The 24,886-nt window shown below is 47.0% G+C and overlaps 2 protein-coding genes across 3 annotated transcripts in view; one reads left to right on the forward strand and one right to left on the reverse strand.

The window, feature by feature from the left end:
• Window positions 1-851: 851 nt before the first annotated feature.
• Window positions 852-3,527, reverse strand: LOC131922333 (carbonyl reductase [NADPH] 1). Its single transcript, XM_059277114.1, has 3 exons — window positions 3,092-3,527; window positions 2,467-2,574; window positions 852-1,526 (listed from the first exon to the last, which is right to left on the reverse strand). Exons 1-3 carry the CDS (start codon window positions 3,378-3,380, stop codon window positions 1,090-1,092), a joined length of 834 nt encoding a protein of 277 aa, XP_059133097.1. The 5' UTR covers window positions 3,381-3,527; the 3' UTR covers window positions 852-1,089.
• A 4,695-nt stretch (window positions 3,528-8,222) lies between these two features.
• The window catches only part of Setd4 (SET domain containing 4), a 36,642-nt gene continuing 19,978 nt past the window's right edge, over window positions 8,223-24,886 (forward strand). The window contains exons 1-3 of one of the 2 annotated variants that reach the window (XM_059277380.1): window positions 8,223-8,323; window positions 20,525-20,620; window positions 23,570-23,607. In XM_059277380.1, the coding sequence (XP_059133363.1) occupies window positions 8,257-8,323; window positions 20,525-20,620; window positions 23,570-23,607 (201 nt within the window). In that variant the 5' untranslated portion in view covers window positions 8,223-8,256. Of the gene's footprint in view, window positions 8,324-20,521; window positions 20,621-23,569; window positions 23,608-24,886 lie in introns of those variants that run through there. The other variant, XM_059277381.1, reaches the window with a different exon arrangement.

Here is a 24,886-nt window from a genome sequence, read left to right on the forward strand (position 1 = left end):
AGTGGAGACACTACAATTGTGCAGGTTCAAAGGCTAATTACTTTATCTTGGGCTGGTTTTAGCTTCCAAAATGGACTTGCTCCACTATGATCTAACACCTCATGATGATGATGACTCTCAGAAGCTTTTAATTCAGCAGAACACTAGCTTCCACTAATCCAAGAGCTGAGAATGTCTTCAGACATCATCCTGGGATTATAAAATGCTCCCCCATCTCATTGTACCCGTTTCTCTGGTCTACCTACCAATGTATTTTAAAGTTGCCTTGATTTATGACTTTCTTTATAGAACAAAGAAAGATATAAAACCTTTATGAAACTGCTTTTACGTTTGGGGTAACCTAACTCTGTGTTCCTAGGACAGGGTCACTCAATGGCTCCAGAATAAATGATCTATTCCTTTTGAGAGCTGAGGGTTTTGGTTTGAACCGTAGACACTGTCCTTGACTCAGGCTTCTCAGTGTGTCCTGCTTGTCACCCAAGGACACACCTGTAAGGACCAGAGAGGACTGCAGGGTCCACGGAGCCACCTGTAATCTGCCCCGGCTCTTTAGATGCTCACTGTCTGGGGCTGCACCGTGCCTTCCCTTGGTCTGACTTTGGCTTTAATTAAACTCTTATGGAGCCGAAGCCAGTTTTGCACGGGAAGAAGCTGCAGAGGGCAGGAGTGAGGGCTCCGCAGTGAGGAGCACTTGCTGCTCCTGTGGAGACCTCACAACCGTCTTTAACTCCAGCTCTAGGGGAGCCAGTCCCTCTTCTGGTCCCCACAGGCACTTTAGGTGTGTAGTACGCTTCCATATACCTAGGCAAGACACTCATAAAGGAAAACCCCACAAGAATTAACAGAAAACATTATGCTGAAAGAACTAGTTATTTTTATTTTTTTTTCTTCTCCAGAATTTACTCTTTCTCACCCTGCATCACAGAGGGGATCATAAAGAACGTCATGGAATACAAGGCCACACCATGAGTCAACTAGTTAATGAGTGTCAAGTTACTGTGTTAGCACTGTTAAGAATGTACCCTGGCCCTCACCATGACAGGATACAAAGCAGGGAGGGGATGCTGTGGGAAGAGGTGAGAGTTGAGTTCACCACGGCTCAACTTTTTTCTCCTGAACAAACTGTCCGTGGGGTCCCTCTGCATCTGGCGGCAAAAGGGCCAAGTACACGGGAGTCTCTGCTCCTTCTTCGGGGCTCTTGGTGGCTTTTGGTCCCGCCATGTCGGTTCTCACCCACCCGGGGCAACAGGCATTGAGGAGGATCTTGTCCCCTCTCCTCTGCTCGCTGAGTTTCCGGGCGTGGATTCTGGACAGGACTGTCACCCCGATCTTGGTCACTCCATAAGCACTGTTCGGCCAGCCTTCTTTATTATGCACTCCTTTCTTCGTGTCTTCCACAAACTTGTTCATGAGCCCCACCAGCTCCTCCTCTGTGATGGTGTCACTGCGAAACTTCTGCTGCAGCTCTGGGCTGCAGTTTTTCAGGGCCCTGAGGCTCACCATGCTCGACACGTTCACCACTCTGCCTAAAACACACCACAAATTGCTATGTAGAGAGGCGTATGCAAGAACGGCATTTTACATCTGGTGAGATTTTACATCAGAAAGTTTCCATCTGAGAAAAGGATTCACAGAACAGGACTGAGGAAGCGTAAGAAACTGCATTCTTTCCTTCAAGGTTTGGTTGGGTAGAGAAGCCAGGTGACCATGGAAACAGCTCCCCTTTGAGGTTCTAGAGATCCAGAGGACCGGAAGGGAGAGAGAGAGGACATTAGTTTAGAGTGAGCTATACTTACTGAACTCTAAACTAGAACCTCAAATTCCTAAAGTGGTTCACTTGTCATTGCTGGTATGTATTGAATGAGCAGTGGCCCCCAGGCTATCCAAATGACACGGGTATTAGTAGTTTATGATAAAAGGATTGTAATAGTTTGTTTTGCAGAACATGGAACATGTTGATGGAGAGCTAACAGCCTGGAGGAAAGATGGGTCAGATTATAGAGTCCTGTGAACCATGCCAAAGGCTTGGGCCCTCTCCTGAAGGACCTTTGGGAGGGGAGGAGCTGGGCAGACAGGGTGTAGAAACCCAGGAAAGGAGCATGCTCAAGAAAGGAGGCCTCCTGGGTGGGTTGGCAGCAGTGCGGTTTGACAGCTGAGACCTGCTGTGGAGGTGAGCTGAGGGAGGCACTCAGTGGGCATAATCTGAGGTTTTGTGGGGACAGGGCATTGTGACCTGCAGGGGGCCAGTTGGCCTGCCAAATGTTTGAGAGAGGAATGGAAATCTAAAAGCCCCTAGAGTGTGAGGATGTGGACATTTAAAGAGGAGTCAGACATGCAAAGAGAGAATCTGCGGATACAGAAGAATTGAGACCAAAAGCACAGCCACACCTCCTGTGGCAGAGAGGCGGGCGCCAGTCCGGGCACAGAGCGGGAGAAGCAGGCCTGGGGACCTCCCACCAGACTCACCTTGGGGTTTTATTAGAGGCAGGAGTTCAGTGCAGACATCTCGGGTACCAAAAAAGTTCGTTTTCATGGTCACTTCGGCTTGAACGTGGAAGGGAGTTGGGTCAGCAACTTTCGGGGGGAGAAAGAGAATGGAATTGACTGGATGAAGCTGTATAGAACCTGACCCAGAGCGTTAGAAATCCACTTCCAAGTGTTTAGTCGGAGCCCACTGTCAATCTGAGAATGTTCTATTGTTTGTGAAAGACAGCAGCACCCCCGGGGGGAGGCTGGGGGAGGGCTGTGTATCAGGATCTTAATGTAACACCTCTCCTCCGCTCTCCTCTTTCTCTCCCCTCAATTTCCTGTTTATTTCACAATCAGATGAGAAGTTCCACTCAAGCATCCCCAAGCCCAATTACTCAACAACTGGGAACGATGTCGACTAGTCCTAGTTAGATAAACACAAGGGCCACGGAGCTCTCTCTGCCTGCAGCCCTCACCCTGCCCGGTTTCTCCCAGGGGACCTGATCTAGACTCCCACGCCAGAGCGCCCCTGCCCGAGCAGTGCTCCCCAGAGAGGCAGAACCCACCCTGGCACCAGGCTCTGGGGAAGCCGCCTCCCCTCTCTCCGCACCCCACGGCTTACCCTTGAAGGCGATGCCCGCGTTGTTGACCAGCACGTCCAGTCCCCCATACTCCTTGCGCAGAAAGTCGCGCAGGGCGCGGATGCTCTGCGGGTCATCGATGTCCAGTTGGTGGAAGCGCGGGCTCAGGCCCTCCGCCTGCAGCTGCTGCACCGCAGCCTTGCCCCGCGCCTCGTCCCGCGCCGTGAGCACCACGTCCCCCGAGAACTTCCGACAGAGGTCACGCGTGATGGCGAAGCCGATGCCCTTGTTACCCCCGGTCACCAGCGCCACGCGGCTGCAGGACGACATGCTGCGTGGGCGTAGGGAGGCGGTCGGGGCGAAGCGATCCTGGGACAAACGGCAGCGGGAGGTAGCCTTACAGTCACTTGGAACTGTATTTCTAGAGGCCTCGGGCTGGAGAGGCCTTTGATGGGCCCACTGCGCAGGCCCACTTCAGGCCCCGCCCCCAGGAGGGCGTGGCGTGGCGGGAGCCTGGTGATTGTTCTGGGATGGTTTATACGTTTTGACTTCTTGGTTGTGTGTTTACAGGGTGGTGGCTCAATTTCGCAGCATCGGGTTAAGTTGTATAAAAGTTTACAACGAAAGGAACGTGCCAGGTCCTTTGCTAGCTCAGAGCATGTAGGGTGTTGTTGGGGAGGTGAAAACCAGCCAGAAAATCGACTGGGTCAACTCTTGGGCATCTCAGGCTTTTTTCTTAAGGCCTTTTGGAAGCCAGCAGCCAGGAAAGACTGACTGCAGGAGAAGGCCAGAGAGTTGCGGCTGTAGCTGTCCACCTGGCAGTCAGACATTTGGCTTGCCCATGCGACTGAATCTTCCTCCGTGCTTGTATGAATTTTGCACTGTATTCCACAACTTGCAAACTGGACCTCTGTACACAGTCTCAATGGTGTTTAGAAAAATAACGCCCTGCCCCTTAAGTCGCAGAACTAGAGTTGTAGGATGAACTGGTAGAGAATGATGAGGAATCGAAATTTGTGTTGAATTTCCCACTGAGAATACTGAAGCAAAGCTGTTGGTGAATCCATGGGCAGGAAATGTTCCTTACTAACCGCATGGGTATCTCTTTACATACCTCTAAGTGCTTTGCCTTGCCTGGATGTGAGGACTGAGGTATACAGAGGCGAGGGCCATCAGGGAAGGCTGCTCTTCTGTGCTCAAAATAGCACCACGATGCACCCCTTATATTCCCCTTGTTAAGATGACAGGATGCTCTATGCTCATAACGTTTACAGTTGGTTTGTAGAGGGGAACAAATCCTCACTGTTTGCTAACACCCTGGAAATAAGGAAATAGGGATCTCAAGGTCAAGTTTCATTTCCTGACTGTTCAGTAGGTTGCTAGTAGCCACAAGTGACCATTTAAATTAAAGTGAGACATTTGAGTTGCACTGATCACAGTATGTGTGAGGGCGGTTGTATTGGGAAAACGGTGAAATACAGGAAACAGATATGAGACATATCCATGACAAAAGATTCTGTTGTAATTCGCCATTTCAAGGCAGGCTTCTAGTCAGTCGCTTCCTGAGCGTTTGTAATCAGAAAAAGGACTGGCAAGGATGGGGTCACTGATGGAGCCAGACAGAAGCCTCTCCCTATCCTTTATAAAAAGGCTCTGAACCCTGCCCCACCCCCAAAAGCCAAGTCCCTGAAATTTAACTCAGTTACTCGGAGATTGCACACACACACACACACACACACACACACACACACACACACACACACACAAAGCAGCTGATACCCACTCCAGTCACCCAGCTGTTACAAAAAGAGAAACAGACCCTGCAGTGTCAAAATGGTTAAGATCCTCATTCTGTCCTTAGCAAGCTCCCTCCACATCCTTAGCTACAAAACCCCGGCGGAAAGCATGTGATGTGCCTTCTCGGGATCTCTGGTCTTTGGTTGAGTCCTGTGCCCTGATCATGGCGCGCATGGCCAGAACTAGAAGCACTCCTTCTCTGGCATTGAATAAAGCTTGCTCCTCGCTGCTTGAGGACGTCTAAATTCTCATGTTTTATTTCTCCCTACAAGCTTAATTCTCACTTTTCCTTATCTTTTGACCCTAACAACTCCAGTAAGCCTTGGGACAAGACAAATGCATACACAGGAGTGGATGAGGGAATAGGCAGGGACAGGCTGTCTGGGAAAATGGTATGCCCGGGTCCTGGCAGATGGAGGGCAGGGCAAGGTGGGAACCAGGTAAGCCAGCCTGGTGGAGGGGGCAGGAGGTCTGAGGAAGAAAGGACGAGGTGAGGAAAGACTCTCCGCTGGCAGCCACGGTTCCATGTGTGCACGTGCGCGTGCTTGTGGGTGTGTGCTGGGGAACTGCGCGTGCGCACAGCCGAGGCGCAGGCTCAGCACGCAGCCGCTTCCGCCACACTTTGGCGTGCAGTCCACATCTCCGCACCCGCCGCGCGTGGTTCCCCAGGTGAGAGGAAGGACTTCCGGGTTGGCTTGGCGTTGCCTGGGTAACGGCAGCGGGGAGGGAACTTGGACTTGTCGAGTTCTGTGCGGATCCCGACCCCAATTCCTGTGCCTGCCTGCAACCTCTCCCTGGCCGGAAGTCAGGCCAGGGCCGAACGCGGAGGTCTTCTGCCCACCCCGGTCTGTTTGCTTGTGTAGGTGACGGGCGTGATTGATGGGGTGGGCAGGGACCGTGCTCCGGGGCACTGGTGGGAAACAGGAGGAAAGGGCTTCGGTGGGGCTGCACACATCTGGGCACCCACATCTGGGCACCCGCGGGGACCCGGCCTGCGTGTCGAGTGCTCCCGCCGAGGTAGATAATTAACGCTGCCTGCGCGGCTTAGCTGGAGGTCCATGTCTGTCCTGGCCTTTTTTTTTTTTTTTTCTTTTTAAGAAGTAGATTTTCAGATCATTTACGTTGGTATAGTACATGCTGAAAGGACCAAGCAGATGCCATAACTGGCTGCTCAGTCTTCTCTCAGAGATCAGGCCTCAATTTCAGTTTCCTGAGACTTGAGCAAGCAGTTTCTGGGAGGGCCATGAACAAAAGACATAGTCCTTGCAGTAGCTCCCTTTCTGCATGCACTCTGACTGCTCAAAGTTCAGCCAGATGTTTACTTTCTGGGGCCCCTCACCAACTTAGAGTTATGTGCAGTACGTGCTTGGCCAGCCAGCCCCCATGGTGGCTCAAGGGCAAAGCCTGGGACTTGTGCTGGACTGCCCCCAAAGCAATAAATTGTAACCACCAACCAGTGAAAGAGAACAGAGATAGAAATAAACCAATCCGAGTTGCACCCGTGCAAAACTCCCCCACCCCCCCTGAAGGGCTTGTGGATTTTGCCTTTAAAAAGCTAGCCACACAAAGAAAAAGCAAGTTCCTCCTGGCCTCACCACTATGAGTGAGTGCTTTGGATTTAGCTTCCCTGTCCGCGGCTTGTAAACAAACAGAAATAAACCATGCTGTTGCATTCTGAACCTAAGGTCTGTGGTGAAGTCTTTGGGGTCCCTATCTGGGCATAACACATGCCAAGTGTGTGTAAATCACTTAAGTTACGTCACGTTAGTGTTCACCGCTATGGTACAGGGTAGGATGTGAACTAGAAAAGGCTCTCTTTAGAATGCTTTCAGATAATGTTCTTTAGGTCGGAGGCAGGCCCCAAAGGGATCTATTTTACCTTATGTGTGTAGGTGTTTTACCTACCTATGTGTGTGCACCGCATGCGTGCAGTGCGTAGGGAGCCCAGAAGAGGACATCGGCTATCGGATCCCCTGGGACTGCAGTGACACATGTGGGCCCTAGGGACTGCACCCTGCTCTGCTGCGGAAGCAGCATGGGCTCTGAAGCCACTGAGCCATCTCTCCAGCTGCCCCCATATCCCAGGGATCTTTTCATTTAGAATTTTCTTCAACTTTACTTTTACTCCCTATTTCTTGTATAGTTTTACATCTTAGTGTGTATCTTCCAAAAGTGGTTGCATCTATTTGTTAATCCCTACAGTTGGTCCCCACTCTGTTGTCTGTGGTCCCTGGATTGTCCCCTTTTGACTTTTTGAGGGACTAATGTAGAAAGCAGTAGTCATTTTTTTGTCCTCTGGTCATCTCTGGCTTGTGTTCTGTCTTGGTTTTCTTTTTTTCTTTTTCTTTCTTTGCCAGAGGGAAGATAGTTTTATTTAATAATTTACCTTAAGATGGTAATTAATATACAAAGCAAAATATGCAAAGGGTATTGGAAAGGTAGCCTACATTCCACTCTCTGCTGTCTCTCAACCAGCAAAGTGTCCTTTGTGAGATGAGGCCCCCAAGAGCTGTCACTAAACCTATAGTTCCCAAAGTGTCACAGGGACCCAGAGACTGTCTTGGTTTTCATTTTCTCTCTAATCTACTGCAAACGCCCCTTTAATTATAGTTGCTTCTAGAACCTAGTGTCTAAAAATCCAGTTTACACTGATGGGGCTTTATTTATTTTTTCTAAGATGTCTGAGCCGATGGGCGCCTCATAATGACTGTGTATTCTTTTTTGTATTTATTTCCTTTTATGTGTATGGATGTTTTGCCCTCACATACGTCTGTGCATTACATGTGTGCTGTGTATGCACTGACGTACTGAGTCATGTCTCCTGTCCTTCTGTTCTTAGGAACCGTTAAGTGGTGTTGTAAGTGTTGACTAGCACTGAACTGTGAAAGTCACCAAAGGCTGTGTCTAGGAAGTCAGCTGTGAGAATTTAGTCAATAGGGCTTCCAAATGGTTTTGTTTGCTTTTTTTAGAGCAGTGGTTCTCAACCTTCCTAATGCTGCTGCCTTTATTCCTCATGTTGTGGTGACCCCCCCCCAGCCATAAAATTATTCACTGCTACGTCGTAACCATAATTTTGCTGCTGTTATGAATTGTACTGTAAATATCTGGTATGCAGGATATGAGATATGGGACCTCTATGGGGTTGTGACCCACAGGTTGAAAACCACTGTTTTAGAGGCCCCATTATGAGTATTTGTTACTGCAGGGATCCCGATTTAGCACTTGGTAAAAAGTTTTGGCGTACAAAGCTTTTAAGAGAAGGATTTTTTAAAAAAAATGAAAACATTCACCAAAATATGTATTTGTATATTCAGAGATACCAAGGTTTTTAATTTGCATCCAACTAGATAGTAAGGCCGAGACTCTCCTTATTTTAGGTTGAACACGACACAGAGGCTCTGGTTTTAATATGCAGAAGCGAAGAGGAAGGACAGGGAGAGTCAGAAGGCAAAGGCGAAGTTCCGACGCAAGAGGAGGTACATACAGGGCTGGGAAGAAGCCCTCTGTGTGTGTGTGTGTGTGTGTGTGTGTGTGTGTGTGTGTGTGTGTGTGTATGTGTGTGTAGGAGGGTCTGTTCACAGTGTTCCTCATGGGAAGAAACCCTGGGTGGAGGAGGGTCTGTTCACACAGTGTTCCTCATGGGAAGAAACCCTGTGTGCGTGTGTGGAGGGTCTGTTCACAGTGTTCCTCATGGGAAGAAACCCTGTGTGTGTGTGTGTGTGTGTGTGTGTGTGTGTGTGTGTGTGTGTGTGTGTGTTATAGGGTCTGTTCACAGTGTTCCTCATGGGAAGAAACCGTTTGTATTTGTGTGTGTGTGTGTGTGTGTGTGTGTGTGTGTGTGTGGTATAGGGTCTGTTCACAGTGTTCCTCATGGAGAGAAACCCTGGGTGGAGGAGGGTCTGTTCACAGTGTTCCTCATGGGAAGAAACCCTGTTGTGTGGAGGAGGGTCTGTTCACACAATGTTCCTCATGGGAAGAAGCCCTGAGTGGAGGAGGGTCTATTGGTAGCTGGAGGGCCAGCCTTTGGCTACCCAGGGTATGAAAAAAAAATTCCAGGAATGCAGTGAAAAAGTCTTTATCTACCTAAAGGCTAGACTTTTTCTGTCTGAGGGGAAAAGTAAGGAAACACACATGCTTTCTGAGGGTAACTTTCTCCTTTACTTCCTCTAGAAAAAAAATCTCTTCTGAAAATCTCTCTGTCTTCACAGAGTTACAGTCCACACTGTCACCTTCTCCATACATTCTCCACACCACATACCTCTTTTGCACAGTTACATCTCTTTTCTATACGCTTCATTTCCCTTGTCTCCTCACAGTTCCAAGTCTCCACACGGCCACAGCTGTGTCTCATTTATGTAGCTCTCTCACCACACAGCCACATCTCTCCCTGCACAGACGTAGATTTCTATACACAGCTACATCTCTTCACATAGCTCCACACTTCTCTTCATACACATTTCTGCTCTCCACCTGCACGTTCCTTCACACGCTACTAGATCACTCACTCAGTCTTTACTCATTCCCTCACTCCCTCACTCATTCACTCTCCTCTATGCACACATCTCTCCCCTACATCTCTTTTCTGTATAGCTACTCAAGCTCTCTCTTCTACAAAGCTATTCATCTACTCATGTGTACTTCTCTGCACATTGTCCTGCTCTCTCAGCACACACACACACACACACACACACACACACACACTCTTTCACCTCTGCCCAGCTCTTTACACAGACATACATCTTAGAATCTCTTTCTGAAAATGTCTCTTGCTCTCTCTCCTGTCTAGCTGCTCATCCTCTCTCCTCATCTCACTCTGCACCCCTCCCCCCCACTAACACACGCTCACTGCTACGTCTTTACACAGCTCCGCTACATAGCAGTAGCTCCTTTACACAGCTCCCCTCACAGCCAAACTCTGCCCACATATGAGTTACATTTTCAGGGTCACAACGCATTTCTTGAATAAACAATCAGAGACAGAGCCAAACTGATACACCTAAGAAATCACACGGTTTCTTTCAGGCTAGGAAGGTCACATTGACCGGCCAGTGAGTAACACTTGGCCACACAAGTAGCTCTAAGTTGGTGAGGGTTCCCAGACTGAAAGTAAACAGTTGGCTGAATCTTGAGCCTGTAATACAAACTGAGGCTGGGACATGCAAAAAGTCAATTACCGTGAAGGGTTAAGCCTACCAAAGTTGCCTCATGTCTAACCTTGATTCAGCAACAAACAATACCTGGGAATTCATCTTTGTGTATTTGTCTCCAGGGGCAACAGTTTGCTTTGAATATGTTCTGAAGTCTAAAATTAACTGTCTTTATGACTGAAAATTCTATTACTTTCCTGTATCAGTTATGAAAAATATTTTAATATTATTAGAATTATACAGATTAAGCAGAAATCATCTTCCTGACCATCTACAGCAGTATGTGTGTCCAAAGATGGAATATTTTCTTGAGATAAACACACAAGCAGTGGGGAAAATACCCACAGCTGTTGTTAGGGAAGAAATGAAGTGGCACATGAGAGAAATTACAGACAGGAGCAACCGGTCATTTGCAGTCAGTGACTCCACAGTTCTGCCAGGTGGGGCTCCCCATCAGGTGGGTCTGGTGGGTGACCTGTTAAATACTAGTTGTCATCTGCTGGATACTCCCAGGGCCTCCTGCAAGGTCTGTTCACACAGTGTTCTTCAGAACATTGTTCAAAGAGAATAGTCTGTAAAGAACATGTTTTAATGGTGTTCTTACACCAGTATGAGAGGATGGATGTATTTTACTCATTGTTTCTACGTTTTTCTCTCTGGCTCTTCCCTGGGTTTCTGATTCTGTTTGTCCTTTTGCTCTGGTCTCTCTCTCTGAATATAAAGCATCTCCGATTGATGGTGTGATATACTTTAGTCTTGTCCTTAACCAGCCTGGTGGGTGCTGCCTCTTGATGGATTTCTTACATCTGCCATGTTTCATTTTGTTTTCTCTGTGTCTAGTGTCTGGTTTTTGTTCTTCTATTTCTCCTTTAGTGGTTTCTATTATATTAAATTGGTATTTTAATTCCTAATTATCTTTTCACTATATATATGTCTTAGTTAGGTTTTCTATTGCTGTGAATAGACACCATGACCACTGCAACTCCTATAATGGAAAACATTCAGCCAGGTGGTGGTGGTGCACACCTTAATCCCAGCCTCAGGAGGCAGAGCCAGGCGGATCTCTGTGAGTTCAAGGCCAGCCTGGTCTACAGAGCAAGATCCAGGACAGGCACCAAAACTACACAGAGAAACCTTGTCTTGAAAAACAAACAACAAAAAAACAAAAACAAAAAAAGCAAAAAATTAAGGAAAACATTTAATTGAGGTGGCAGCTTACAGTTGAGAGGTTCAGTCCATCATCATCATGGCAGGGAGCATGGCAGCACACAGGCAGACATGGTGTTGGCTACATCTTGATCAGAAAGCAACAGGAAGTGAACTCAGACACTGGGTGGTATCTTGATCATAGGAAACCTTAAAGCCTGCCCCCACAGTGACACACTTCCTCCAATGAGGCCGTATCCACTCCAACAAAGCCACATTTCCTAATAGAGCCACTCCCTATGAGATTATGTGGCGCCAATTACATTCAAACTACCACACTCCACTCCCTGGCCCCATTAGCTTGTAATAATATCATAATGCAAAATGCATTTAGTCCAACTTCAAAAGTCCCTATAGTCTATCACAGAATCAACAATGTTTTAAAGGCCAAAGTTCAAAGTCTCTTCTGAGATTCATACAGTATCTTAACTGTAATCCCCTGTAAATCAAAATCAAACAGTAGATCACATACTTCCAACATATAATGGCACAGGATATACATTACTGTTCCAAAACATAGGGAAGGGAGTATAGTGAGGAAATACTGGACCAAAGCAAGACCAAAAACCAGCTGGGAAAACTCTGAACTCTGCATCTCCATGTCTGATGTCAAAATACTCTTCAAATCTCCAACTCCTTTCATCTTTGTTGACTGCAACACACTTCTTTCTCTTGGACTGGTTCCACTCTGTGTTAGCAGCTTTCCTTGCAGGTATCCCATGGCTCTGGCATCATCTGGTCTCCAAGGCAATCCAGGCTTCAACTCTACAGCTTCATGCAATGGCCTCTCTAGGCCTCCATTCAAGGACACCCCTTGACACTCAGTGGCTTTTCTTAGTCTCAGAGGCAGATTCCATAGCCCTTTCTTCTATCCTTAACTCCAGTACCATGTGGCAGAAGCTGGAGGTTCTGTTGCTTGCTGGGGCTGGAACATGGTCCCCTTGTTCAATTACATCTTTACCAGCTTTCTTTCACTGCCTAACCTTGGCTGTCCTGAAACTGGATCTAGACCAGGCTGGCCTCAAACTCAGAAACCCTCCAGCCTCTACCTTCAGAGTTCTGAGATTAAAGGCATGCACCACTACACCTGGTTCTAAACTTTTCTTTAGTTCCTTTTCACAAGTTGGAAATTTAGCTGGGTGGGATCTTGCTCTGAGGTCACCACTTTCTTTATTCCATTTCTTAATTTGTTTATCTCATTGAACACAGCATTTCATTCCTTTTCTCCTAAAAGCTTACATTTTCTTGCTCCTTTTCATTATAAATCATCATTAGAGTTACCACTAATTACCACACAACAGAGGTTGTACTACGTTGTTTTGAGATCTCCTCTGCCAACAGAATTAATCCAGAACTCTTCACTTTAGCCTCAGGCAGACTCTTCAGACAAGGTAAAAAAGCAGTCACATTTTTCACCAAGATATCACAACAATGATCTCTAGGCAACATACTAAAATTTGTCTCTTCTGAAATCCCTGACAGTTCAAATAGCTCTTGGTACCAAAGTCTTCCATGCTTGTACTAGCATGGCCTTTTAAGCAGTGCTTAAAGTATTCCATTGCTTTCCTAACACAAAGTACCAAAGTCCAAATTCCTGCAAACAAAAACATGGTCAGGCCTATCACAGCAACTAGTACCAACTTCTGGCTTAGTTAGGGTTTCTGTTGCTGTGAAGAGACACCATGACCATGGGAACTCTTATAAAGGAAAACATTTAATTGAGGTGGCGACTTACAGTTCAGAGGTTCAGTCTGTTATCATCATGGCAGAGAGTGTGGCAGCATACAGGCAGACATGTGGGTGCTGACTACATCTTGATCAGAAAGCAACAGGAAGTGAACTCAGACACTGGGCGGTATTTTGAGCATAGGGAATCTCAAAGCCCGCCCCCACAGTGACACACTTCTGTAGATGTAACCGTCTTGTTATGTCGCGTCCGCCTCGACCAGCAAGGATGACGCGACGCCAGACTCTTCTCTAAGCAGTTTATTCAGGAACCTTGAACAATCTTCTGACCCCGAGGAAAGTCTTTTTCTTCTTCTCTCTCTCTCTCTCTCACTCTCACTCTCTCACTCTCCTCTCTCACTCTCACAGTCACCCCCACAGTCACTCTCCCAGTCACTCTCACAATCACCTACTGGGAAAGTCAGCCCACGCCCTTTATAGCCACTGGGCAAATCAACCCCGTGGTGCCACGTGGGCAATGCCGCTGGGTCAGACATATGCAAGCAAACCAGATTAGGTCCAGGTGTGCAGAAGCAAGCCAGATCCTAGCCTTAGCCAAATAAGAAGCACCTGCCATCGGGAAGGCAGAAACCAGACGCTGCGCCATCTTTGAGGCACGGCCTTGCACGGCTCTCTACAGCTCCCCCTTTATTGTTTTAAGCAGCAGGCAAGAGCGGAGGTCTAATCTCTGCCAAAAAACAACTTGGACATTGTACTGGTGTTAGTCCAGGTGTCATCCACCCAGAGAACACTTGACCCGTCCGATACCCTTTTTTGCAGAGGTGGGAATTAGGGCATCAACCCACATGCAATTAGACTTGCTCTTCTTGGGTTTTGCAATACAGCTAGACCCAAGTGCAGTGCACTAGCCTCGCATCCTGCGCGATCAAGCTTTTAATGCGGCCAGCCAGGCCTGGGGAGACTGTGCAGCTTCTATGGCTATAAAGGCTTGGATAATCATGGCTGCATTGCGTTGCTGAGAAACCCTTAAACGAACAATGCACCACAGGCACATCAGGGAGACAAGTACCAGTAGGCCTGCCAGGGCACCTAGTCCCACCCACTTCTTTAGAATTGATGTTATGGGCAAAGGGTATAGCCAGGCTTTTATAAGAGCCCAGAGTAGTCAGCTGCTCCCGCTGGCACGCTTGTCAGAATCAGGGCTATCAGGATCAGGCACATCAGCTTCCGGGGTGTCATCCCGTCTCTCCGTCTGAGGGGCCCGTCGCACCAATCGTTCAGGTACCCAGATAGGGTCTAGCCGGTCCTGTGGGAAAACACAAACAGAACCTCCCGCCCATGTCAGCACGGGATCGGGGCCATGCCGGCTACCCGTGAGAATATCTTTCCACTTCACCATGCCCTTCATAGGGCTGTGTGGATTATGATCTCTTATGGTGGTGGAGGATCTTCCTATCAATAAACCCACCGTGCCTGGCTTCAATCGCTGTTAGCTCAGGTTTTTCTGTGTTGCATTGATTTTCCACAGATCTCAGCTGCGGATGCCTTGTTGTACTGGTTCTGGCATCCACCATTCTTAGTTTCTCTTATTACTAAGCTGCATAACTGCAGCCGCAAGGCCTGCATTAGTTAGAGGTCCCCCTAATTCTCTGCATACTTTCATCCATACTTCTAGACCTTTGTTCTTATAAGGGGTGATCGCAGCCTTGCATTCTTTGGTACACTGCTCATAAACTAGCTGCTTTATAAACGGCATCGCGGTATCTGGGTCCCCAAAGATTCTGCCTGCAGCCTCGACCATGTGGGCCACAAAATCTGAAAAAGGTTCCATAGGTCCCTGAAGGATCTTAGTAAGGTTACCGCTCACTTCCCCTTTATTAGGTAGTGATTTCCATGCCCTTGTTGCTAATTGATTTATCTGGTCATAAACCTGTTGTGGATATCCATTTTGTTGATTGGCAAATCGGCCTTGTCCCAGCAGCATGTCTACATCCCAAGCTGCTTGACCTCCACCTGCAGCCCTGTTAATCGCAGCTTGCTCACTGGCAAATTCTATCAAAAATGCCTTCCAGTCTAAATACTGTCCTGTGCTGAGACATGCTCGAGTAAGATTCATCCAATCGGATGGAGTCATGCAAAATCTGTGCAGAGCCTCCACTTGAGCAACAGTGTATGAGGCTGTGATGCCATAAGTCCGGACAGATTCCGCTAGAGACTTGATGACCTTAAAATCCAAAGGTTCATGGTATCTCTGCTGAGTCTGAGCACTGAGAAACACTGGGCAAGTTAACTGCATTTCAGTTCTAACCTGTCTCCAAACCTCCGGGTTAAAAGAATTCCCCACAGAGACAACTCTAGACATGGAGGCAGATTCCAGATACAGTGGAGGAGCTGAGGGAACGGCTCCACACTCAGACTCACATCCTTTAATTCTTTCTCTTTCTCCCTTATTTCTACCCCTTTTCTTTCTTATTCTCACGCTCTGCAAGGTTTCACATAATGACTCTACACCATCAGAATCAGGGGAAGAGATAGGGGACTCGGAATGCTCTAAGTCCGAAAGGTCAGGATATAACCTTGTTTTTTCTTTCCCCTTTTTTGTTTTACTTCTGGTAGACGCTGTTCTAGCAGACATGGCTTTTTCTGATCTTTCCTCCTGCAACATTTCTAAGGCTGCCTGTCCATTCTCTACCGCACTGCTGCAGCGCTGGTCTTTGAGACACCCTCTCACTAATTTCCAAACTGGTCTAACTCCATGTTTAAGCGTCCCTTGTTCTGCAGCGAAGTCTAGATCACGGCCCAACTTTTCCCAGGAAGCTACCGTGAGGCTTCCAGAGACTGCAAACCAGGGTGCCACGACATCACATTCCTCTAGAAATCTTTCCAAAGTACCCTTCTTAATCTCTAATTTCTTTGAAAGGAGCAGCTCGTTAAGAGCCAGAAAAATTGGGTGCGAAGAGGTTGCGCCCATGATACTAGCAGCACCTTTTCCTTCACCTGCTTTCACTTTAATTTCCCTGCCCGCTTTTGTCGCCGTTCCACTTAACCTTCCTGTCCGCTTTAGCCGCGGCTCCACTTAATTCTCCTGTCCGCTTTTGTCGCGGCTCTACGTTTCCCGCTTTTATCGCGGATCCCCACCTTCCTTTTCCTGTCCGCTTTTGGTCGCGGCTCTACGTTTACCTGGGGACTTACCAGTGCACTGCCCTGACTGCGAAGAGTTCTGAGCCTTGAAGGGTTCCCCATACGGGCCACCACCTGTCGCGTCCGCCTCGACCAGCAAGGATGACGCGACGCCAGACTCTTCTCTAAGCAGTTTATTCAGGAACCTTGAACAATCTTCTGACCCCGGGGATAGTCTTTTTCTTCTTCTCTCTCTCTCTCTCTCACTCTCACTCTCACTCTCACTCTCTCACAGTCACCCCCACAGTCACTCTCCCAGTCACTCTCCCAGTCACTCTCACAATCACTCCACTGGGAAAGTCAGCCCACACCCTTTATAGCCACTGGGCAAATCAACCCCGTGGTGCCACGTGGACAATGCCGCTAGGGTCAGACATGTGCAAGCAAGCCAGATTAGGTCCAGGTGTACAGAAGCAAGCCAGATCCTAGCCTTAGCCAAATAAGGAGCACCTGCCATCGGGAAGGCAGAAACCAGACGCTGCGCCATCTTTGAGGCACGGCCGTGCATGGCTCTCTACATTGTTAAGTAAGAAATACAGAGCCAATTGCAAAGTTAAAAGTCTAAGAGGTCAGAGCAAAAGCTAAGAGCTAAAAACCTTATCCTTCACTGCTGCTGCTGTCCTCAGCAAGAGTGCTACTTCCTGTGTATCTGTCTTTTATATAGACTTTCTGTTCTGCCTTCTCATTGGTTGTAAACCCAACCACACTGCCCATCTATACAGACCTCCAGGTCTTTTATGGTTGGTATTGAGATTAAAGGTGTGTGTCTCCATGCTGTCTGTATCCTTGAACACACAGAAATCTGCCTAGCTCTGCCTCCCAAGTGCTGGGATTAAAGGCGTGCACCACCACCACCCAGTTTCTGCTATGGCTTGCTATTAGCTCTGACCCCCAGGCAACTTTATTTATTAACATACAAATAAAATCACATTTCAGTACAAATAAAATATCACCATACACTTCCTTCAGTGAGGCCATACTCATTCTAACAAGGCCACACCTCCTAATAGTGCCACTCCCTATGAGCTTATGGGGGCCAATTACATTCAAACTACCACAATATGTATATTTTTCTCTCTCTTTTTTTTCTTTTGAGACTGAGTAACTTAAGCAGAATAAGTTGTAGTAGAGGCTGGGAAATCTAACATCTAGGTTCTGGATAGCTTGGTTCCTAGAAAGGCCCGTCTGCCTGCCTTGTGGCCAGCTTGGTTCTCACCTTGTCCTCACGTGGTGAGGACATCTGTGTTCTTCCCACTTTTGTTGGAGAGGGGTGCTGGCATGAGATCTGTGGCCTCATACATAATAAGCACATGCCGTACCACTGAGATACATCCTCAGTTCCCTCTCTCATTAGGCCATCATCATGAAGGTCCCCCCTATAACTTCTACCCCTGGTTATTCACTTTAGAGTGCATTTCCAAATATCACGAGAGCTTCAGCATATAACTAAAAGAAACATACAATCTGAAAGTCATGTTTATTATGTACCTTTTACATGTTTTCAGCAGTATTTTATAGCTTTTGATGTGTGAGTCATGTATACATATATACATACATATATATTTGGATCTACTAAGAATTTCTTGTTTTGCCAGGTGATGGTGGTGCACTCCTTTAATCCCAGCACTCGGGAGGCAGAGGCTGGTGGATCTCTGAGTTTGAGCCTAGTCTATAGAGTGAGTTCTGGGACGGGCACCAAAACTACACGGAGAAACCTAAGGAAAGCTATTGGAGTCCTACTGTTGGTTTTAATGCGGTGATGCTGCAGCTGTGTTATTCATTAAGCGGTGCTGTTACCGTGTAAAAAGCCACAAGGCACAACAAAACCTATTATCAGAGCAGAGTTTTATTAGAATGCAGGGGGAGAGACAGAAGAGAGTGTGGCCAGGCCTGTGGAAGAGACACATACAGATTGAGAGAGAGATTGGGGAGGAGAAGGAAGAAGAGGAAGGGGAGGGGTCTGTGTCCGCTTCTTATGGATTACCCTGCACATGTGCATATGGGTTTATGGAGCTACACCATGCATGCGCAGATTACGTGATCACGCAGCACACAGATTTATGTAGGACGTAAGGCCCCTTACTTGGCTACTTAACTGCGCATGTATGGTCATGCAGCTGGAGGAGTGGCTAGGAATCTGAACACCTACCCAGTGATAGCTCTCACCAGAGTTCTGGAAGAGACGCTGCCAGTGGTGGATTAATCCGAGGGGTTCACTAACAAATCTACGCACACGAAACTCTTTAATCTGTACACTTTATTCTTCTGAATCAGTTCTCTCTCTACACAGCTGCTTTTCTGCTCTCATACTTAGTTCCTTTCTTGCCTGATTCTCTCCACATCTTTCTGCTCTTGCCTATAAGTGCTATCTTGATTCCTTCGTCTTAGTTCTGCCCCATCTTGGTCTTTCTCATCTCATTCTTACCCACCCAGTTCTTCCCCATCAGGCTCTTCCTCATCTCCCATCTCCTCCTTGTAGTTCTCCATCCAGTTCTCCAATCTAGTCCCCCAAGTCTCTGAGGTTTACAGTTATACACCCATGCAATAGCAGTGCTCTGGCTAAGGCAAGGTCACCAGGCTTGAATTCTTACAGGGTCATAAAGGCAGATAAGAGTTTTCCTCAGGCAGTGACCATCAGGCTTTCTTCTACAACCCAAAAGGGGAGTGGTTAAGGGAGGAGGTCAACTAAGAGCTAAAATTGGTTACTATATCAGAAGAAGGGAATTTATGTGCTCAGACTACATTCCTAGAAGGGGTTAGGTAAAATTTTAGGGGTCTATCATAAATGTGCTCAAACTACAATCTTACAGGTGGTTAGGTAAAAGAGTCTATAAGTCACTTAAAAACTTTCTCTATTTTCCTATGACACCATATACTGTCAGGGCGGGTAACTCTGCTCAGAGCTAGGAAACCTGTCTCAAAACTACACTGCACCTGGTATGCAAAAAGCTCTTTTTGTTCTGAGTCAGTTGCTCTGGAATGCCACTTGGGCTGTGAGAGAAAGGAAGGTCTGAGCTTCCTTTGCACAAGAAACTAAGCTATGCACCTAAGTTAGGCAGTGTCTCTGTAAGGGTGTTTACCTTAATTCAGGAGACTCAGCGATTGGTCTGAAATGCTTTGTCCTGTCTGCCTTTTGCTTTGGATGCTAGAGAAAGTATATCAGATCAAATACACTGTTAGAAGTTATTGGGAAAGTATGAGAACACACAAGAAATTCATAGCAAGAAACAGCTGATATACTAAAAGCTGAATAACACCAAATACTCCTTGAGATTTAGTTTAATCCTTTGGAAGTCCTTAGCTTCTTCCAGGTATTAGCTTTGTCATAATCAGCTGAATTCCTCCTACATTCCTGTGGCTCATAGCAGAAACCCTGTCTCAGAAAAACCAACCCCCCAAAAAACCTCAAATTTGTATTTTAATAGCATTTTTGGAATTTGACTTTTTTGGTTATTACTAATATATTTAATATAAGTAATTTTTTGGTGTTGATTTGTATCTTCCAACTTTGCTAAACTCATTTGTTGTTTTGATATTCCTCTTAGATATTTCATGATTATGCATATGTATTCTGAAATTTTGTTTTTTCCCCCCAATTTGACTCTTTTATTTATTTTCCCTTGTTACACTGGTTAAATAGCTTTTGTATTTTTGAGGAAAAGTGAGAGAAGTTTATTTTTTCCCTGTTCTGGATCTTAGAGGAGGTCACTTAGCTTTTCACTGTTGTGGGATATTTGTACACTGTATGAAGATATATGTGATTGGTTTAATAAAGAGCTGAACAGCCAATAGCTAGGCAGGCGGTATAGGTGGGACTTCAGGGCAGAGAGAGGAAGTAGGAGGTAGGGAGGCACAGGGAGAGGCCAACAAGATGTGGAGGGAGTTGGACATACAGAATGAAAGAAAGGTAAAAAGCCACATGGTAAAACAGATGAATAGAAATGGGTTAATTTAAGTTACAAGAGCTAGTTAGGAACAAGCCTAAGCTATAGGCCAACCTTTCATAATTAATAAGTCTCCGTGTTATTATTTGGGACCTGGCTGGGGGGACAGAGAAAGACTCGTTACATTTCACTGTTAACGTAGCATCTTGTGGCAGTGCTGGGAATGGAACATAGGACAACGGATGTGAGGCGGACATTCTACCCCTGGGCTATAGCCCCTGCCCTGTTCACTGGCCCCCTCTCCGCTTGTGGGTTTTTTTTTGTTTGTTTGTTTGTTTATCTGGGTGTGGAAATTTCCTTCTGTCTTATTAGCTGATGATTTTTTACAGACTGATGTTACCAGATGTTTTTGTGCATGCATTGAAATAATCGTACAGCAAATGGCTTTTCTGTTGAGCGTATATCATCCTCATTTCTAGTCTGTCTGGTCTGCTTCGTCAGATTTATACCTCTGGAATGCTGGCCCACCGACACGGTGATGTTAATTGTGGTGTGTTCTTGTCTCTCCTGACAGTGAACGAGAGCTACAGACCTGAATTTATAGAGCTGAGAAAATGGCTGAAAGATAGAAAGTTTGAAGACACAGGCTTAGTACCCGCCTGCTTTCCAGGTGAGAGTCAAGGGGGAGGCGGGTGCAGTTGGGGTTGGGGGGCCGGGGGGTGCTTCCTGCAGTGGCTATCATTTCTGGAAACATATCTGGTGCTGTATATATTGGAATTCGCCGTTTGTTTGTGTTTTACCTTCCTTTCCTATGGAAAGGAACGACAGATGAGGAAAAAATTACATTTGAAGGAGAATAATAAAAGTAAGGTGAAGCCATGAGGCCAGCTGTGGCAGCACATGCCTTTAATCCCAGCAGCACTCAGGAGGTGGAGGCTCCTGATACAGATTTTAATATAGATTAAAAAAAAAAAGAAAAGAAAAGCAGATGTAGCCATGAATAAGGATAACACTTGAAAGACAGAAAGTCTTACGCACTCGTGGAAGAGTTGCATTTGACTTGTGTGTAAAGAGCCCACACGGCTAACAGGACCTGAGGGGCCTGTAAACAAACCTCAGATTGTGGGCATCTTCCTTAGCATTTGAACAACTTTGAGATTCCATCTTACCCCAGTCAGAATGGCTCACATCTAAACACCTGGCAACAAAGGCCGTGAGCTTGTGGAGAAACAGATTCTCTCACTCACTGCTGGTAGGAAGGCAAATTGATCTGCTCTGGATATCAGCATGGAGAATCCTCAGAAAAACTACAACGTGAATCTACCATATATGACTGAGCTAGATCCACTCCTTGGCATATGTCCAAAGACTCAACAGATACTCAGCCATGTCCACTGCTGCTCTGTTCACAATCGCCAGGAAATGGAAAGAACCTAAATGTCCTTTAACTGATGAATGGGTAATGAAAATGTGGTATATGTACACAATGGAGTTCTATTCAGCTGTACAGAAAAATGAAATCATGAAATTTTCAGGTAAGTGCATGGACCTAGAAAAGATCATATTGAGTGAGGTAACCCAGGACCAGAAAGATAGACAGTGCACGTCCTTCTCATCTGTGGTACCCCCATCTCCAAATCCTCAGCCAGAAGTGTAGAGCTACCACCACTCATGGCAGAAGCCTCTCTAGAGCAGACCATCACAGTGGACAGTCCACACCTGGACGCAATGCTGAGATCAGCAGATCATGGGAACCCAGCCCCAGCAGACACGTCTACATCACAGCGTCTGCATCTGTGGCTCAGGAACGTCTCTGAAGAAGAAATCGTGTAAGGGCCAGAACACCAGGAAGTCCACTGTGAAACAGTCTTTCCCGGAAATGACTGTGTACACAAGACCAGGACAATGCCAATACCAATGGACGTGATAATGTGGAAGGGGGAGCATTTTGTGGTCCCACCCCTCGACAACTGATGACTGCTGGGAGGAGACTGCCTCTCCCGGGGATGAGCTTCCTGGTGAGCCAGCACAAAGTGGTCAGCTTTGGGATTAAAACCTGACACTGTCAAGTTAGAAGTTTGGGTATTCCTCAGCCTGAAGGAAAGGCCTAGGCTGAGTCCTTACAAGGTACAGCACCTGGTACTGAGCGGGGAGTGCTCAGCTCTGTCCCTTGAGGTTTGGTAGGATTTTGGAAATGATGCCTGCTGATGGGATTGTCTCAGGCCCCGTAAGTGAGTAGTTTTCTGAGGGTGAGGCATGTTCCAGCTAACCACTTGAGGTACTTGTCTTGTATCATGGTGTGGCTCCAGGAGAGGAGCCTTTGGTGGGGCCAAGCAAATCCTGTCCCTCAGGCAGTTTGGATCTGTTTCTCTTTTGTTTCGGCCTTCCAAGTCATCTGAACTGAGGCAAGTCAACATTTTCCTCTGGAGTTTGATAGCAGCTTCCTGTGGAGGCTAAATTGACATTAGTTTGGAGTCAATGTCCTACAGTCATGGGTGGAAGGCAGCGACAGAGCGGACCAACGTGCTGTTCAGAAGGAATTGGGTCTGGTGTAGCAGAGATAGTTTTGCAGTTAGGACCCTGAGGTCTTCACACCAGGGCATGCTTCCGATCCCACAGGGCCTACTGCATAGGATCATAGCGCTAAGAGCATATGCTATTGGACTTTCCCTCTGGCCACTAGTTAGCTTAATTTGGAATAAATTAACTTCTTATATCTCCCAAGGTAAATGATTTCCCATGTGGGTCCCCAGCTGAGAGAGATGATCGGCACGAGGGTACTTCCTGTGGGTCCATTACACATGGTGACTCTGGAATAAAATGCTTGACTTGAGCTGTGAATCTAAATATCAGTGGAGGTTAATTGTTACTTGCAGGTTACAGAGCTGAATGTTTTGCCATAGTGAACTATGGATGCATTCAGGGAGGCAAAGGGTTTAAAGGTAAAATGGAAGGGTTACATAATTGCTTTGAAACAATTATCCACAGCCAGAGAATCACAAGGTCAGGGTGAGTCTAGTGTCGGACAGATGACTGCTGGGCAGGCATCCTCACATGACTGTTTATGTAAAGTTACAATTTTAGCAGAATATTTTGTGCTAGTTCCTATTGTGAGACAGTTAAGTGTGAAGCGTCTCCCTTTTTGACTCTATGGCTTCATTTGTCAGGGTTTGACATAAGTGCTTCCATTTTGTTCCTGACAATATTCAGAGGACCCTGTGCAGTCAAGGTCTCTGCTGGTTATGAGTGTGGGCTGCTTTGTCAGCCAAGGACAGGATAGTTAACTTTGTGTTTTTGTGTGTCAAGGACTGGTCAGTAAGTTCCTTTCTTGGGTTGTGGCATGTGGAGTTCTTCTCCAGCTCATCCCAAGAAAGGTGTCTATATTGTCCTTGTTAAGGTCCTTGGATCTTGACTCAGAACTCAGCTTTGCTGTTCAGGGAATGTAAACCCACAGAGAGGTCAGGTCGTATTCCAGAACAGCTTCCTGACCCCATCCTCCCTGGGAGGGAAGGGCCAAGAGACCCACATGCAGCACTGCATGCTTGCGACCTGTTTTTAGTCCTGAAGGCCCCCAGGTCTCCAAGATGCAGTAGGACTTACCTCCATGTTTTGGTTCCAGGAACAGGAAGAGGGCTGATGAGCAAAACGTCACTGCAGGTGAGAACTTCTCTTTTATCCTTGAGGCTCAAGATAGATCCTGCTGTGGGCATATGTGCATGCGTGTGTGCATGTGTGCATGCGTGTGTGCCTGTGTGTGTGTGTGTGTGTGTGTGTGCATGAGTGTGCGTGCGTGTGTGTTTGTGTGCCTGTGTATGCCTGTGTGTGTGTGTGTGTGTGTGTGTGTGTGTGTGTGTGTGTTCAAATGTGCTTCTCTGTGTAGCCATTTCTCTTACGTACCAAGTGGATAGATTTGGTTAGGATTATGCCAAGGAGGCTTGAGTTTGCTGTGTGAATACAGACATCGAAGTCCTCCTGCTGACCCAGCACTGAAATATATTTGTTGTCATTTAAACAAGCAGAGGGGACAGATGATCTGTCCATAGAGGACCCGAGTCCTTCCATCTCCTTGTCACTCCTAAGCCTCTGAGTTTGAGTTATAGATGGCCCAACCCCAGGGGCTGCAAAGGCAGGAAGGTGGCTGTCTTTTTGTAGATGAATTTCTAAACGGTCTTATTAAATAAAAAACACGGAGCCAAATATAGGGGTGAAAGCCTTAGATCAGGGAAATAGGGGAAGCCACTAGCCAACCTCACCTCACCAACTCTTCAGCTTCCAAAAGCTGTGACTTCCTGTCTACCCACACATATATGCCTTGCTGTTCTGCCATCTGATTTGCTCTCTCCGTTCAGCTACATCACTTCCTCTTCCTGCCCAGCTCTGTCACTTCCTGTCTGTACCGACCTCCAGACCTCCATGGTTAACTAGTTTTGGAATTTAAGGTGTGTGCCACCACACCTGGCTCTGTTTCCAGTGTGGCCTTGAACACAGAGATCCTGTCTGCCAAGTGATAGGATTAAGGGCGTGTGCTACCGTTGCCGATTTCTTTGTTTACTTAAAATGGCTTGCTGTTTCCTCTGATCTCCAGGCAAGTTTTACTTATTAAAGCACAAATAAAATATCTCCACAGTCTTTTCCCTGGCCCTGTGCGGTCTGAGTGGAACTCTGAGGAGGAAGGAGACAGCCTGAGTAGGCCGCAGAGTGTGCCTCAGCACCTTAGAGCTGTGGTGGTGTCTGTGATGGCGGTGGTGGATGGCGGTGGTGCTGGGCTGGAGAGCAGGGACGCAGAGCAGGGAGTGGCCCTGGAGCCCCCTCCACAGCATGCTCCGGACCTGCATCTGTTTCCTTACCTGGAAAATGACAGTCGCAACGTGGGTCAGCTCCATGGTCCTCCCTTTTTTTTTTTCTATGCTATTTAAAAATATTATCTACTGTGTAA

This window comes from Peromyscus eremicus, chromosome 12, assembly GCF_949786415.1.
Source record: "Peromyscus eremicus chromosome 12, PerEre_H2_v1, whole genome shotgun sequence".
Taxonomy (NCBI): domain Eukaryota; kingdom Metazoa; phylum Chordata; class Mammalia; order Rodentia; family Cricetidae; genus Peromyscus; species Peromyscus eremicus.